Raw genomic sequence first — 17,910 nt, 5'->3', positions numbered from 1 at the left:
AGTGAACGGGTCACTAGTTTGACAAGCAACTCTTGAGCTGTGTCTAAAACCTCGTGACCTGCCTATAGGCTATAGATAGCTTTCTTTGACATACAGGCGCGTTGCTCAAATATGCTGCTGTGTTCATTCTTGAAACCCGCATATGATGGTCAAAATGTATTTTAGTATGTGGCAACTGACTAGGTTTTGAGACTCAAACATTATCTGTAGCTCGTTAATCTACTGTAGCTACTACTACTGTATACAAACCGCTGTCAGGAGGAGGTACCGATTGCTTATTGCAGTCATAGTGTAAATCGCTAAACAAGCAGATGTGGATGTGTCGTACCCGACTATCGTCAGTATCATTTGATGGGACTAAAGGATGGCAGCAAAGGACGATCTTTACTCAAAGATTATTCCGCGCAGACTGAGACAGAACAATTGCGTCTCTGTCAAACATGGATCCAATCTGGACGTGCTGCTGTCGATGGGATTTCCTCAGATGAGAGCGTAAGTCCTATTTATAATGGCGTTCTTCTTAAAATCATCCATGTATAAATAATGAGGATGTTTTTGTCCCTCAAGTTCGTCTGTAGGGTGTCTTAACACGCTATAGAACCTAATTAAATGATTGTTGAGGTGGATTAGCTACTTTGACTTCAAGTCAGTATAAAGTCACGAAACTGACTGAATAAATTATGGGATAATGTACATTTAGACATGAAATAATAGTTATCATGCAATGCAAATGGCTTATTATATCGCTTACAAGAAAGGCTTTTGTTTGTCATTCAGGCCACTGATGTGTTTTTGCAGCCACATTGATCATCACATAAGACAAAGTCTTCTAGCCATTTTTGGTAATTGTGTCAAAAAACCCACAGAGAGCACGATCTAAACTAGGCAATGTCTATGTGACGATGTCATGTTATTTGAGAAAGTCACTCTTAAGCGTTTCCTTCACTAATATTTTATTAAATATAAAATTACCATTATATATGGCAAGGCAAGTATATTTATATAGCACATTTCATACACGATGGCAATTCAAAGTGCTTTACATAGAAAGGAATACAAATAATCACAAAATAAAAGCAAGGAAAATTAAAACAGTTATTCAAAATTGACATAGAAAGGAATTAAAATGTCACACTATGGCAATTCAAAGTGCTTTGCATAGAAAATAAGCACTATATATATATATATATATATATATATATATATATATATATATATTATAAACGTGTCAATGTATCAAATAAATGTAAAAAAAATACAGGGCACTTCTATTTAAGGGCACTCGTAACTGATCTATATAATGTCATTATATAGATCAGTGTCGTAAGTGCATTTGTATTAACTAGTGTGTGTGTGTGTGTGTGTGTGTGTCAAGCTTAGTCAGGAGTTATTAATATGCTTTTCCTCTGTTTCCTTTATGGGTGTATTGACCCACATAACAACAGTGAACTGTCCTGATTTCCTGTAAAGGACTGTTTTAAAGTTAAGAGCTTTCAGACGTTTCAACTGCTCTGATGTGAACCAACTGAGATAGGAAAAGCACCATCATACTGACCCAGTCAATGTAAAAAGATGGTAAAGGTGTCCTGTGACGTGGGAAGGAACATCTGTGCTTATTACAGCATGAATGATTTGAAAGTCACAAGGTTTTTGTTTTCATTCTTATTTTGGCACATATACGAGAAAACCCAAGACTATGCAGCTGTTCACAATTAAATAAAGCACATGTAGCCGATGTGCGCTCAGTCTTGTGTGGGAAGTTTCTCTCTTTTTTTTGTGGTCCTGGTGATTACTTGTTTGGTCCTGTAACCGGTTGCATTTGGAACTGATCACATGGATGTTTTATTTTATTTTATTTTTTAATAAAAAATGGAAATTCTGTCATCCTTTGTTCACCCTCATGCTGTTCCAACCCAATATATGGCTATTTCTATTTTTCAGTGGAACGCAAAAGCAAATTTTTTAAGAAAAATCCTGACCACTCTTGTCCATTTAATGAAAGTGAAATGTCGAGCTCCAAAATGACAAAAAAGCACCATGAAACTTCAATATTACTTAGTGTGAGGAATTTATTGAAATTTAAATCATTATTCACTGATAACCTTCCCGTCCAGAGAGCTGTTAACTGTTGCAACCGGATCAGTTGGCGATTAGAAAATCATTCTGATCTGTATCGTTCTAATCAGTAGAATCATTCCTATCAGTAAAACCATTCAGAGTATGATTCTGATCAGCAGAATCATTCTGATCAATACAATTATTCTCCACTTATACACAGATACTTGCGAACTTCCGTAAGCACTTCCCCTCTGGGAATCCCCACCGCCATTTTGAAGTGCGTTCAACTTCGTCCAGTGGACGAGGTAAGTTTATTTGGACAGACCCTCTACCCCTCGATTTTGACCAAGGGGGTGAGTCTACAGTACCTCAATGCACACTTCAGGCGGATCAATAGTCCACAATGCACCATGATTGTGACATCACAGCAGGTCGCTCTTAATTTACCCCCGCACCCCACACATGCAGCTAGTGTATGATATTGGCGTTATTTTGACATTTAACTACATTTGATACTTGTAGCTACCTTAAACTTTTTTTAAACACCGTTATAGTTTCTTGTATTATTTTCATTTGTGTATTTTTTTATATTTAATATAAATATATTCATATTTAATATTTGTTTATATGTAATTATTTAACAGGACAAATATGCAGGCATAGCCTATAGAATGGTGCATAAAACAAATTCATATGGGGATAAAACTATTTTAAAAAAAAATCAGCCCCATAGCAGATTCCAAGTGATCAAGGGTTTAAGGCGCCATGGGCACTCATGCAATATAAGCAATTGCGTACACGAGTGAACGAGACGGAGGGAAGTTAGCGAGGGAAGGGCATAATAAATTTGGATTTAAATGCAGCCTAGTTTTTGTGAACTAGATTAACAGATTATTTGAGAACATTTGATTCATAAGAATGATTCGTTCACAAATTGGACATCACAACAAGTGTTGGGGAATAGGAAGCAGGAAATTTCAACTCTCTTACTAAAAAAGTGATGTTTATCTAATAATTTTTGCTTATTAGTATGGTTGAATTGGATCTTCAAAGGTCAGCATCAAAGACTTTGGTTAATAAAGTGAGATTAACTACAATACAATATATGGTGTAAGTTTAACCATATACACAGTGTACACAACGCCTCTGAACTTTACTCCTGATTTCTCTCAACATGGGGACAGGAGAGGTCTCAATAAATAAATAGGAAACAAAGTAACGTGCGTTACTCATTTGAAAAAGTAACTCAGATATTTTTTTGTAAATTTAAAAGTAATGCGTTACTTTACTAGTTAGGCTACTTGAAAAAAGTAATCTGATTACGTAACTCTCACTACTTGTAATGCGTTTTTTCGTTACCCCCAACACTGATCACAACTTTTCTCATAAACTCAAGTTTGTGGCAGTTCAAGTTCAAGATAAGGCAGATGTCAAGATTTGCACTGAATAACAGCCTTAAGTTCATGAGTCATTTTTACCAATTTTATAATACTTTTATGGTGTATTTTTTATTTATTTTGGAGCTTGACAGAATACAGATCTCATTAACTTTCATCATATTAAAAAAGTGTGGGCAAGATATTCTTCAAAAGTTCTTCTTTTTGTTCACATAGTCATACAGGTTTGGAACAACAGCAGGGTGAGCAAACCATGACAGTAATTTCATTCTTGGCTGAACCGTTAAGTCTGACTACACTAACCAGTCCTTCTCGTTATTCTCTTGCTCATACGTACAGTATATCACCGTTTCTGTCATGTCATAAGGTAGCGTTTACCAGTAGTCAGTCTGCGCATATAATAATGCTGTGGTTTTGTCTCAGGGTCACGCTGTGTAAATGTCATCAACTTCCTTCCTGAAAGATGACAGAGCAGGAGATGAGATAGCGGCCATGACCTCCCGGTGTATAAATACTGAGATCCTGATCATCATCCATCCGTACTGAAAGGCCACATTATGTCCCTCGCAGGATGCATTTCATGTTTCTGTTGTGATGTGATGTTCTGTGGATACAAGTGGGCCGTCAGCTGTCCCTGTTGCCTGTCCTGGTCTGGCCACATTTGCCGACAGGCCTGCAGGTGTTGGCTGGGCATATTTTGGGATGAACAGCTGTGCACTCTGTGTGGCAGGGATGGCAGCTGGTACTTGTGGGCCTTGGGGCTTGTGGGATAGTGTCTGTTGCTCTTGCCGGGCGTCAGTGAGATCAATCGTATCTTTTTCTTCTTCCTTTTTGGCTCAGCTCCCTCGGTGGCTGCTGGGATACAGGAAACAGATGTAGGCCAGCACACTAGCATCAATAGGGAGCGAACCTCTCCTCCACCTCTGAAGAAAAAAAAAAACAGACACAGGCACAAGAGTGGGATCCACAGAAGCAGTTGTTCTAAAGTCAGCCTACTCTTCCACTCCTCCACTGTTTATAAGGGCCCTGTATCAGTGTGTGTGCTCTCATTTGTGAATCCACCATCTGTGGCGGTTGTGCGATTGCCAGAATGAGAGCCGTGTGTCCAAATGCGGGTGTCCTTCCACCCTCCTGCTCAGAATGAAGCTCTGGAAGACACAAGGATACAGCTAAAAATGTGAAATATTGTTACTATATAGAGTGTTTGATGCCTGCTAAAGCTGAATTTTCAGCAGTTATTACTCCAGTTTTCAGTGGCACATGAAATAACTCGAACATGCTGATTTGGGGCTCAGGAAACTATGGAAGCTTGTTTCCGCCACAGAATAAAACAAAAGACTTTTTATCTCACAAGAGTTTACATCTCGCATTTCTGACTTAATTTCTCAGAATTGAGAGATATAAAGTCAGAATTGTGAGATATAAATTCACAATTGCGTGTTAAAGTCAGAATTGTGAGAAACTTGCAATTGCGTGTTATAAAGTCAGAATTGCGTGATGTAAACTCGCAATTGTGAGATAAAAAGTCGCAATTACCTTTTTTATTTTTCATTCTGTGACGGAAACAAGCTTCCATAGGAAACAGTTCTTATCAAGATTGAAAACAGTTGTACTGCTTAATACATGGAAACCATGATATTTTTAATGAATACATTTTTTTTTTCAAAAGAACAGCATTTATTTGAAATAGAAATCTTTTGTAACATTATAAATGTCTTTAATGTCGCATTTGATTGATTTAACGTGTCCTTACTATTATAAAAGCTATTTATATTTAGAATCTTTACATATAGGCTATTACTTTTGAGTGCAAACAGTCCAGTACTGCAGTACATCTGACATTAGTTGTTGGCAGTGTTCTTCTGGATTGCAGTGACTCTCTTGAGCCTCTTGGCAAAGAATCAGGCTAAACGCAAGATCTGTAAACAGGAAACTTAGGGATGCAGAGGTCTGAGCTGTGGGATTTCCCCAAAGAGCCGAGTGAAAGGTGTGTTCATGCCTGTTTGGTCAGCTGGATGATTATGAAAGACGCTTTGTGGAGATTATCTGGAGTGATTTGTGGAAAACAGTCAGATGCATCATTAAACAAGAACAAAAAAAAAAAGAACAGGCAGTAATCCTGTCAAGTTAATCTTGTTTACAGGCTGCTGGTTGCTAATGCTAAAATCCATGATATAAATATTCACAAAATATAATCTCCTTTTAGATCATTTATATCATATACCACAAAACAATACAAAGATGTTGCTCATGTAAGTGAGCTGTGGCAAAAAAAGCAGTAGTACTAAATGGTCAAATTATTGATTTTTGAATATGAACATTTATGTTTTTGTTCAATACACTTGTTGAGGATATGTACAAATTCATTGAGCAAAATAGGCGTGGAGGACTTAACTGATCACAGCTTTTCGGACAGTCATAATTATTTCATTATCATATGTGTCACTGGAATTTGTAAAGAATCACCCCTCACTGCACCTTCAGCAAATTGTATATGAGTAATACAGGGTAGGCTAAATTGGAAATAGCTAGTAAGACATAAAAAGGCATCTTAGTACATGACAGGTTGTGGGTGAGGCGTGTGTGGGCGCCTGGGCGGTTATTCAGTTTTTATCTCGTTTTAAGAGGCATATTTGGTTATTTGATGGGAAAATATTACTTGAAGCGTTATGACCTACTTTAAATTTTAATCAGTGGATGTTTTCACTATCATGCTTGGTATGTGCGTTAATATTTCATGTTATCGAGCTTTTTCCATGAAATGAGATTGCCATAAAAACGCTCTTCCTCATCCTCTTGTTAACTTGTTAACCTCTTCGGCCTCTTTCTCTTTTTCACTCTGTGCATGAAAAAGTATTTCGGGCCTGTTACCACTGTGATTTAAGTTTACTTCACTGTAGAGTGACTTGATCTGTATTATTATGAAAAAGTGCTGGTCTGTTCTAATAAGAAAATGAGGAAATGAAAAAAATTTTTTTTAATGCAAATAATAAAATGTAACTAACCATATCAAATCAATCTTAACATATTATATTATATATATAAAATAGCTAAATAAATTCATCAACTATTAGGGAGGATGAGTTTCTTGTTTTTTTACTACTACTACTACTTTTTTGAGTTTCATGTCTTGTTTGTTGTCAAGTGAAATGCCATGAGCCTAATGAAACTGATATTTTAGCTCAGAAAATATGTTGCTGAAAATGTGGCTAGTACTAATACAATATTTAGCACAGTGATTGTCTCATGTGCATTGTAAAGCACGCTTTGGTATTATTTAAAAAAAAATCCCTTTCATCATGTAGTCGTTGATAATTTCCATGTTGTTGGCATGTACGCGATCATGAAAATATTATGAATTTCAATTCATTTTCATTTTTTTTTACGATCTAGTCATTTATTTATGTTCAGATGTTTACTGCTGTTATCTACAGCATTTAATTGGTCTTTTCAATGAACAAATAATATTGTAAAATGTTATCGCAAACATGTGATTCGTACTAGAAAAAGGGTTTAAACCGTCACAGGGAAGTAATAACTGAAAAGTAAGTTTTTCAACTTTTTTTGAGAAATACACTGACTGTCCGTGGCTCTGGGTAAACTCTTTCCTGTTCGAGGTCTTTGCAGAACAAAGCTTAGGGGAAGTCCTGGTATACCGTGAGGTTTCGCTTCAGTAGGTAATAGTTAAAATGAGGCTATGTGAGGTCTTATGATGACCTGTTCACACAGGATTGTAGAGTGTATTAGAGAGTTTCAACCTATGTAACCACAGCGTCACTTAGTTGTGCTTTCAGAACAGAAACCGTCTCACAGTGTTTTTTTATTCTGTTTGGTCACGCAAATGCTTTTTAAAAGTACTACTTCTTCTTATGACATCAGGTTCCAAGTTTTCTGAAAATGGCAAATTAGGGTGTATTCTTACCCTGACTTTTTTTCCATAAACGTCTTAAAGAATTGTTCTATAGTTTTTAAAGTATTTAATGCGATTACATCAGAAGTAACTGTAATTAAATTACAGTCATAGTAATCCCTTATGTTTCTTTTCCAATGGAACACATTTTGTGCGGGGTTCCGTAATACGCAAATAAAGTCCAACTATCTATACTATCATGCATAGTTAAAAAGATAATAAGGTTTATCAACTTTCAAATTATGGAAAATGTTTTCCATATGTTTTGTTGTGGATCTCAAAGGTTGTGTGTTGAAACTCCACTATATTTTTGCACAAATGTATCTGTCAGAAGCTACTCAAAATAAAGATGTTTCAAAGAATATCTTTGAAAACCGTGAACAAATGTATGCAAGATCAAAGAAAATATGATCCAAACAGCATTTCATACTGAAATACTTTCCATTTGAGGTGCGTCTTAAAAAAGCTGTACACGTTTTAAAGCGGAACTTTCACTTCAAGAAGCAATCACGGTGTGTATGAGACACTGAGGTGTGTGAGAGAAGTGTGATGATCACCTCTCCCACGCTGCAGATCAGCTTTTTCACTGGCTCACGTTAGAGATTATTTAAAAAAAGCATCTCATCTCTTTTTACACATGTTCCCGTCACAGATCTCGAAACATGTTGTCATAGTGTGAGCAGTATGCACATAGGCTATTAGATTCAAAATGACACATGGTCCACTGGAAAATGACAAGTGCATCTTGGCTCTTGTACGAAACCTCAGGGACTTCAAACATATTCTCGTCATGCTCGCCCAGGCCTGCACAGCACAAGTTGTTTAAAGACCACCTGTGGTAAAAATCAAGTTTTTAATATTGTTTATATGTCTATGTGGTGTTTTTAATATGAATTTGCACATGGTTTGTCTTAAAGCATAAGTCAACACCATTGCTGAGTATTTTCTCTTTAAAACTGTGATCTAAAGACGGTCTCAAAAACACGGTTTGAAATCGCTGGTGTTAATTACATCACAAACTCTCTGCAACCAGTCATGTCAACGTGCCGGAGGGCTTTAGCATATCATCATTACTATGCTGTGAAGCAAGAGAGTCTCAAGAGAAGCCATGCTATCCCTGTGTATTTTTCTGTTGATATGAAGAATCGAAGAATATAGATATGAAGAATAAAGCAGGTGAATTATGTATATGATGTATGTTACGATGAACTATATGCCTTTCTCCATTGACGTTCTAAGATGTTCAAAGCGTTTCTAAGGATGCTGAGGCAGCTGTCTGACTCTGAGATGGGGAACTTGTAGCTACTGGTAATTCTAAAATATTTTCTCTGTACAGGCTGAAAGCTCTGGCATCAACTGGAGGCAGAAGTGTTCAGCTTGCATGTGACTGGTGAGCTTTTCTAACTGCACCCCTAGGTCTTCAACCCTCCTCCTGGGGACCCAATCTCCTGCAAAATTCATTTCCAACCTGCTTCAGTACACCTGAAGACCATGATTATCTGGTTCAGTGCTTTTTTAGAGCTGTAGCTAAGCCAGAGATGTTCTGTGTCCCAATTTGCATACTACCCGTCCCAAGTTTTTGAAATTAGAATAGCGTGTCCCAAATCGTAGTATGTTGAAATTAGTTTTCCAAAGATACCCGGATGATCTACTTTTTCCGTTTAGAATCCATAGGGCAAATCCGTGCACACTCTAATGGCTAATATTGCCCAGGGCCACAACCCATTGAGCGTTGGACAAAAATTGGGATTAGAACTACATACACAAATAAAAAGTGTTAAAGACTACAAACATGGCGGATGTGCGAGTCTGACGGTTAAGTAGAGAGGTTTTGATAAAGGGGTTTGACTGCGTGATCAGTTATCAGTATCTAACCTGACCTAAAGATATGTATTCAATGTTATCCACATTATATTTCATCTGCAACAGCATTGTGAACTTTTGTAAAAACTTTTGTACTTTTAAAAACATCATTATGCAGATTGCAAAGGAGAGTTTTCTGCATGAAAGACCCACGACTGGCAGATCAACGTGCTGCTGTATGTCTCTCCGAAACGGTAGGAAATTAAATCAAATTGAATGAGGAGGATTTAACTGTGACAAGATGATTGACGGCATTTTAAACGTTATGACGAAGAAGCCTAGTATGTCCCAAAGCTTGCCTAGTATTCTGCTACACACTCAAAAGTCAAAAGTATGTACTTTTTCTTTACAAAAACAGTACGTATGCTTTTAGAGTATAGTATAAGTAGGTGAATTGGAGCGCAGCGGTGGTCTTATTATTGGGAGATAATAACCCCACGAGGGTCCGTGACTCTAACATTGGAGAAAGCGTAACAGCCAATTTGGATCATGTGTGCCTTGATAACCAATCACATTACAGGATTTTTTTTCGGTGTAAGCTATCCAAAACTAATATTTAAGAGCAAATATGTTGAAGATTAACTGATTGCCTGTCGATTCATTAAATAAGCCATTTTTCCACAAAAGCGGTTTATTCAGCGTAGTGAAGCCTCTCCTCCATTGACATACTTTTTAAAAAATCCAGCCTCTGTTCTCCTTCACTGCGTTCCACAGCTTTAGCAGGCGTTATGCTTTTTACTTTGGTTCCCCGGGAGCAGGGTTGAAGCTCTGTCTAAAGGAATGGTACTGCCCTCTAGTGCTTCATTTGCACCAATCCAGCACTTCTATACATAAAACAAGCAGAATAATTTGTTGACCGTTACAATTACACATACTTTATATGCTGGTTTAGCTATGCTTTAGAATTTATGATCATGTGCATGTGTCTCCTTAGGCTTTTCTCACATTTGGATGACCCTTTCCTGGACGACCCTTTACCCAGAGAGTATGTGCTCTACCTGCGCCCCAGTGGGCCTTTACAAAACCAGCTTTCGCATTTTTGGCAGCAGTCTCGCTTGACTTGTGGAAAGAACAAAGCTCACAACATATTTCCACACATCACACTCTGCCAGTTCTTTATGGTGAGTCACACTTTCTATTTTAATCTTGATCTATTCTAATTATGCTGTGGATTTTTTTTTACATCTCTTCATTTTATGTGTTTACAGTGTCCAGACAATAAACTAGTGGCTCTGTGTGAAGCTCTGCAGTCTGCAGTGAATCAGTGGAGAGGACGCTTCCCCAGCCCTTTGCCCCTGGAGCTCTACACCTCCACCAACTTCATTGGCCTCTTTGTGGAGGAGCAGGTGGCTGAGACACTGAAGAAGTTTGCGGCTGACTTTGCTGTGGAGGCTGCCACTAAAGCTGGTGGGGAGGCGTGATCAGAGCATTTGTCACAGATGGTGCCTGGATAGTGCTCACATTTTTTTCTAACCATCTCATTACTCATCCTCATGTCTTTTTCCTAAACCCAAATTAGTTCTTACTTGGAACATAAATGTTGAAATTTGGCAGAATGTCCAAGCTGCTTTTATCAATACAATGAAAGAAGGGCATTTAAAAAAACAACGTTTTTTTGGGGGGGACTTTTTATGGATTTTTAAAGATTTAATTATCAGCGAATAAGAGTTGTTACTGTTCACTAAAATGGTAACACTTTTCAAGAAGGTTTCATTTCTTAAAATTAATTAATTTATAGTTAACACTAACAATGAAAAATACAATGAAAGTATTCATTAATCTTATTTGATCCTAAATTCATTGTTAAAATCCAAAGTTGTATCTGTTAATATTATTTAATGGACCTGAGCTAACATTAACTTACAATGAACAGCTTGTATTTTTATTAACTAACATTAACAAATAATAATAAATATCGTAACAAATGTCTTGCTCATTGTCAGTTGATGTTAGTTAATGCATTTATTAATGTTAACTAATTTAACCTTATTGTAGCGTTACCACTAAAACTAATACAAATAATTTTCGTTAATTTAAATAAAGATGAAATTAATTAGAAATATTAGATGAACAACTTAAAACAAAATGAAAATGATCAATTTTACTTTTGCAAGGAAGTGAAATAAAAGTTGAAACACTAAAATGTCTAAACCTGTAAAACAATTACTAAAGATAAATAGATTTAGAAAAAAATGTGACAAAAGCACTTACCAAAGTTAGTAAATTTAAATAAGTTTTAAATATTACTAAAAAGCTAATTCAAAATCTGAATAAATACTATAAGCAAAACTAAAATAATGTTCTTTTCCTGACTCAAAGCTATCATGGCTTCAAAAAACTCATTTAATGCATATAATATAATATAGGATAAGATAATAAGATGCATAGAGTACTTTTTCATGGTTTTATGATGCTTTCCATATGGACGAGCAGCAAAAACATTCACCTTTTTTGCTTTACTGAAAGACATGACATCATCCGTCCTTCGGATGAGACGTTAAACCGAGGTCTTGACTCTCCGTGGTCATTAAAAATCCCAGGATGTCCTTCGAAAAAGAGTAGGGGTGTAACCCTGGCATCCTGGCCAAATTTGCCCCTTGACCTCTGTCCATCATGGCCTCCTAATCATCCTCATATACTGATTGGCTTCATCACTGTCTCCTCTCCACCAGTAAGCTGGTGTGTGGTGGGCGTTCTGGCACAATATGGCTGCCGTCGCATCATCCAGGTGATGCTGCACATTGGTGGTGGTTGAGGAGATTCCCCCCTTCCATGTGAAGCGCTTTTGAGTGCCCAGAAAAGCGCTATATAAATGTAACTAATTATAGACATGAGAGTGAATGATGACAGAATTTTCTGTTTAAAATAACTATTCCTTTAAATCTATAATTGTCAAGATAAATTGCTAAACTATTAAACATTGTGAATGATTTGTGTTTTTAAAAATCTAGTTAAATTGAATTAACAGATACTGATTCATTAATCAAAAAGGGTATTTGAAAAAAGAATGATTATAAATTCATAAAAATGCTCATGACACTATTTATTTATTTATTTCATAGATGTCCATGTGGAACCACATAAAAAGCAGCTTCATTTGACTCTAGCCTATCACTTCCCAACCAATCATTTTTCTTCCTTGGAAAAGTTGGCAAGAGGGATTGAGGTGAAGCTGGGTTGTGACTGGCTAGCTGCCCTCTTTTCACGGGACATACGATTTGCGAATCACGAGGTGAGGCCCAATTGAGCCAGTGTCCTGCTATTAGTCTCATTCATGCAGTTTTATTGTTTTACTAGTTTGTGCAAATCCACTTTAATGCACACTAACCTCTGTTTCACTGTCAGACTTTGCGAGTGATGTACCCATACACTCCTCAGAATGACGATGAGCTGGAACTGGTGCCAGGAGACTTTATCTTCTCATCTACAGCGGAGCAAATGAGTACCAGTGAGGGCTGGGTGTACGGCACGTCTCTGGGAACGGGCATCTCTGCACTGCTGCCTGAGAATTATGTGAGCCCTGCAGATGAGTCTGACACGTGGGTTTTCCACGGGTAAGTTCTCCAAATGCTATGATCTTTCACATTGCTTGAGGCTCAAGGGAAAGTTTACCTAAAACATACTCACCGGATGCATCCGAAATCGCATACTTCCCACGTAGGTACTTCTTTTGAATAAGAAATCACTTTGTTTGCATCCATTAAACAAGTATGTTCTATATAGTCTAAGAGGGGCTGTGGAACGAATGAATGCAGGCATACAAGGAAATTTGGACCTTTACTGGCTACTTTTATTTGTCAGAGCTCATATAAGGAGACACACATTGCAGTAACACGCGCTTCACCTACCTGCTCTCTATACTATTCTTTTTTTCCATCATACATGCATACAGTACATGTCCATGTCCCTTTTCACACATAACAATAACTGCGCATGTCAGCTCGCCCATACCTATCCATAATGACTTTCATATTACCCAATTTATATAATACTAAATATTCACACAAAATAAATCTCACAATAGTATGAATGTTTGTAGTATGAATGTTATCCAGACATACTACATTCGCCATGTTTTGATTGTCATGTGACCTACCAGCGTCATTTTGATGCAAATCCTCTCCCATGGCCTCATGGGATAGTAAAGTGTCCATTGGATGCGCACTTCGAACTCTCAAAAGAAGTATTAGGTCATCCGGGAACTTTTCACCTACTGATTTATAAATACTGGGAATTCGGACATAGTGCTTTTTTTTACCTATTATATATTAAGGAAGTATGCAATTTCGGATGCAGCCATCCTCATATCATTCCTACACTATATGACGTTCTTTCTTCTGTGGAACACAAAAGAAGATACTTCTTTTTTTATCCATTCAATGAAAGTCATTGGGGTCCAATGTTGTTTGAACACCAATATAAATTTTTTGTGAGTGTTCCACAGAAGAAAGAAAATCATACAAGTTTTGAATGACACGAGGGTGAATAAAGGATGTCTGAATTTTCATTTATGAGTGAACTATCTCTAAGCATTTGACCTAACCCCAAAATTCATAGCAAACACATAGAAACATGTCAGAAACTACTTGGCAAACTAAGAGGCCATTTACATGACACAGTTTTCAACTAAAACCAGAACAATTTTTATGATATTTTTATCATAAATTAATGAAATTAATGAAAACTGAGACATCATGCGCATGTGTATTACGTGTTCAGTCTATAAGTGTTTCTTAACAAAGTGACATCGCCAACTACTGTCCTGGCATCCACAATACAACTTTTTTTAGTTTTAACGGTTTTAGTCGTTTTTCGTAGATCCACGTGAACGGGATTGTTTGACAATGTTGTCGTCTATACACAAATCCGTTTTTAGTACATCGTTGTCGTGTAAACCAACCTACCCTTAGAAAACCTAGTTCAACCACATAACATTAATGCATTAATGTAAACATGTAATCTCATTTTCAGTCTGACTGTGTGTTAAATGTGTTAAATGTTAACAAAGACATTTGCAGTGCGTTTAACTCTTCTCATGCTCCTTGAACAGATCGCACTCCTTCTTTTGTACTTCTCCTTCGGAAAAGTGTTCCAAAGAGAGCAAAGCATTAGATGGGCTGCTCAACCTTCGATGCTTTGAAAACTCAAAGCTGGGAGAGTCTGCCATCTTGAGTGTTATATGCCAACCTATGCAGGTGCCTAATTCATTATTTATAAAAAAAAAAAAAACTTGTTCAAAATAAACGTTGGGTTTGTGCAGTTACTAATGATTTGAGTAATTTATTAATGCATTTTGTGCGGTTGATGGTAGGTGCTTCGCTCCAACATGCAGTCTCGGACCCCTAAAAGGACCCTGTTTGTATGTCGGCATGGAGAGAGAATGGATGTTGTGTTTGGGAAACACTGGTTCTCACAGTGTTCTGACTCCAAAGGTAATCTGAACGGACGGGTCGTGGCGCCTCGCTCACATGGTGCTGTTAGTTTGCCAGCTCAGTTTGTCTTCCTGTAGGCAGGTATGTGAGGAGGAACCTGAATATGCCTGCTGCACTGCCCGCCTGGGGTGGAGCGCACAGGGACTATGAAATGGATGCCCCTATCACAGTGGTTGGATCTACACAGGCTAAGACAGTGGGTACGTCTGCTCAGTGTTTTAATGTCCACATGCAATTTCACCAATTGAATTGTCCATCATGCTCTTTTTATGTCATCTGTCTGATTTCCAGGTGAGGCTCTGCTGGAAAGTAATACCAGTATTGATTTTGTGTACTGCTCGCCCAGCCTCCGATGTGTCCAGACAGCTCATGAAATTCTCAGAGGTACGTCCTGCAGTCAGGAATATGGAGGCAGCAGTGGTGTAATGGATAAGAATGCCAACATGATATAAAGAAGGGTAGAATTTGCCACTAGGGAATATTGTTTCACATGACCTACATTTGGAAGAATCACACTCTTATATCTTGTTAAGGATATGAATGAGAATTAATGAGCTGATTCAATTACTGCCAAAAATTACACCTATGCAGTGTGAACAAACCTATACATGTTTACAGGAAAATTCCAATAGGTGTATGTAGATGTCTTTTAGACAAGGTTTTTTTAATCTTTTAGATGCCATGGACCCTCAAATATGATGATCCCCTTGTGAGGGACCCCCTTCCTAAAATATGAACGGTAGCAATACATTTGCATGTCAAGTCAAGTCAAGAATATTTGTATAGCGCTTTTCACAATACAGATTGTATCAAAGCAGCTTCACAGTATTAATTAAAATAATAATAAAACGTCCATGTTTGGTAATGCTAATTAATAGTATTATTCATTGATTAATACATGTATAAAGATGTATGTATAAAGATCCAACTTATACTGTGAATAATAAAAATACTATAAATACACAAACACAACCGTTCAGTAGGTAAGATTTTCCATCACAGGAATAAATTACATTTTAAAATATATTCAAACAGAAATCATTATTTTAAATTCTAATCATTTTTCACAATATTACTGTTTTACTGTATTTTTAATCAAAATAATGCAGCCTTGTTGAGCATAAGATACTTATTTTAGAACATTAAAAAGTCTTACAGACTGTGAAAAATATTAGCTGGAATATTTAATGTATATTATTTGAATATTTTGATCTATTTATGTATATTTAGTTGTATTAAGTTGCACTTTTCTTCCACCCACCAATAGATAGTTAGAATTTCCTTGTGGCTCCCTGGGAGTCCCTGGACCCCATTTTGAAAACCCCTGTTTTAGAGAATCACAATTGTATTAGATTTGTACTTATAATATCATAATACATGTGAAAGAATGACACTCTGTTGTGCTACATCTTTATTGACATTGTCACTTTATTTTTAATTAAAAATATTATTTAAATGCCCTGTGATATGTGTCATGTACTACTTTAGGAATGCAGCAAGATGGCAGAATAAGCATTCGAGTTGAGCCTGGGCTTTTTGAGTGGACTAAATGGGTGTCGGGGACATCTTTGCCTGCTTGGATACCCCCCACAGATCTTGCTGCGGCCAATCTTAATGTAGACACAACTTACAGGTAACAACTGGAGTGATCATGTACTGTGGCCTATGTAGGAGCTACATTTCAAATTCAGTCCTTATCAACAGCTGCCTTTCCACAGACCCCACATCCCCATTAGCAAGCTAACCGTCTCGGAGACGTATGACACGTACATGAGTCGCAGCCACCAGGTGACCAAAGACATTTTGGCATACTGCAAAAATAAGGGTGAGTGATCAAAATGCTGCTATGACTTGACTATATATGATTGTTCCTCACATATCTTTACCATAGACTGTAAAAAAGCTGGAAGACGCGTCTCCACCACTTCTCTCCACTGTAGAAAAATTAAGCCAAAATACCCCAGAAATGGTTGGTGCCCGAGTCTGGGTAGTGATCCTGAGATGGAGACGTGGTATCAAGGTCCTGCTCATATTCCTGCTACCGTCAATTTTGACGTTTTTATAGCATCAAATAACTAAAACCAAATGATTGAAAAAACACTTGAACATACATCTGTGTGATAAGAACTATAGTACTGAAAATGACAAAATAAAAAAAAAACAATTTTGAAGTGTAATTGGATTCTTTTTGTTTGACTTGTGTTGTGTGTCCCATTCGATTACATGGAGATTTTTTTGATTTTGTAATTTTTCAACCAGCCACGAGGGGGCGATCAAAATGCTTTAGCTTCACTTTTCAGGACGTGTGCGGCATAGGCTACTTGATCTTTACTAATAAAAACCACCTTCTCTTTTTTGTTATATCAGGAAAAAATATTCTGTTTGTGGGACACGCTTCCTCTTTGGAGGCCTGCACTCGCCAGATCCAGGGTCTTTCTCCCCAGAATCCTAAAGATTTTGTGCAAGTAGTCCGAAAGGTTAGTTTCACCCTTTTACTTTAAACATTTTAATTTTATTCTTTAAAAAGTGATGCTTTATTGAAGCCGATCTTTCCATCCAGATTCCATACCTGGGTCTCTGTGCCTGTGAGGAGCAGGGGGACTCGGGAGTCTGGCAGCTCGTGGATCCACCAATTCTTCCTTTAACTCATGGGCCCAACCACAGCTTCAGCTGGAGAGAGACCCTACAGCAAGAATGATCTTATCTGCAGGGTCATTCCACAAGAGACTGAAATGCTACCTGCACTGGAAGAATATTTTTTAAACAGATCTAATCTGTCACGTCTTTAAGTTATGCAAATAAGATATTGATACAGGATGTGGCAGAGCTTTTGTTTGCAGGTGGGCAGAGCAGACTGCACTGAAAAATGAACATTTGTGGTAGTGTTTACTGAGCCTTTAAAGAGGCTTTCTCAGGGCATTGGCTATCACTTTACTGGTCAAAATGCACAGTGGCATAATGCAGCACTTATTATAAAGACTAAAGATCATGTCCTGCCATGCAAATACGTACAATTCTGCAAGAGCTTAAAGGCATCCATGTCTCAATTATTTCTCTTGCAAATGTAACTTGAATGCATAAAAAGTGTAATATTTGTTTTAGCGTAGCTGAATGGATATCAGATACATTTGTAATATCTTTACATTAAAGCTGAAGTGTGTCATTTTTAAAACAAATAATTTATATTGTAATTAATCTAAACCATCTCAGAATAATATGATCAGATAAATATAAAGTTATTTGCAGGTTT

At 37.2% G+C, this 17,910-nt stretch overlaps 1 protein-coding gene across 3 annotated transcripts; it reads left to right on the top strand.

The window, feature by feature from the left end:
- Positions 1-66: 66 nt before the first annotated feature.
- Positions 67-17,909, top strand: ubash3bb (ubiquitin associated and SH3 domain containing Bb). 3 transcript variants are annotated; one of them, XM_079611434.1, is made up of 14 exons: positions 67-492; positions 8,702-8,755; positions 10,163-10,349; positions 10,437-10,635; positions 12,291-12,460; positions 12,574-12,782; positions 14,279-14,423; positions 14,540-14,660; positions 14,738-14,860; positions 14,952-15,044; positions 16,149-16,293; positions 16,379-16,485; positions 17,028-17,137; positions 17,221-17,909. In XM_079611434.1, exons 1-14 carry the CDS (start codon positions 365-367, stop codon positions 17,356-17,358), a joined length of 1,929 nt encoding a protein of 642 aa, XP_079467560.1. In that variant the 5' UTR covers positions 67-364; the 3' UTR covers positions 17,359-17,909. The 3 variants fall into 3 exon arrangements, with proteins under 3 accessions (XP_079467560.1, XP_079467561.1, XP_079467562.1); XM_079611435.1 differs by having other exon boundaries at positions 235-492; positions 12,607-12,782; XM_079611436.1 differs by lacking the exon at positions 8,702-8,755 and having other exon boundaries at positions 236-492.
- The last annotated feature ends 1 nt before the right edge of the window (position 17,910 follows it).

This window comes from Phoxinus phoxinus, assembly GCF_949152265.1.
Source record: "Phoxinus phoxinus genome assembly, chromosome: 4".
NCBI classification, from domain to species: Eukaryota; Metazoa; Chordata; class Actinopteri; order Cypriniformes; family Leuciscidae; genus Phoxinus; species Phoxinus phoxinus.
Note: the sequence above shows the minus strand (reverse complement) of the source record. Positions and strands in the feature narration are given on the sequence as shown.

Bases quoted from the DNA above. Each gene is read 5' to 3' on its own strand.
- ubash3bb (XM_079611434.1), top strand. From the start codon at position 365: ATGGCAGCAAAGGACGATCTTTACTCAAAGATTATTCCGCGCAGACTG. The intron at 8,756-10,162 runs GTGAGCTTTTCT...GTGTCTCCTTAG, and splicing joins GTTCAGCTTGCATGTGACTG to GCTTTTCTCACATTTGGATG. The intron at 15,045-16,148 runs GTACGTCCTGCA...GTACTACTTTAG, and splicing joins AGCTCATGAAATTCTCAGAG to GAATGCAGCAAGATGGCAGA.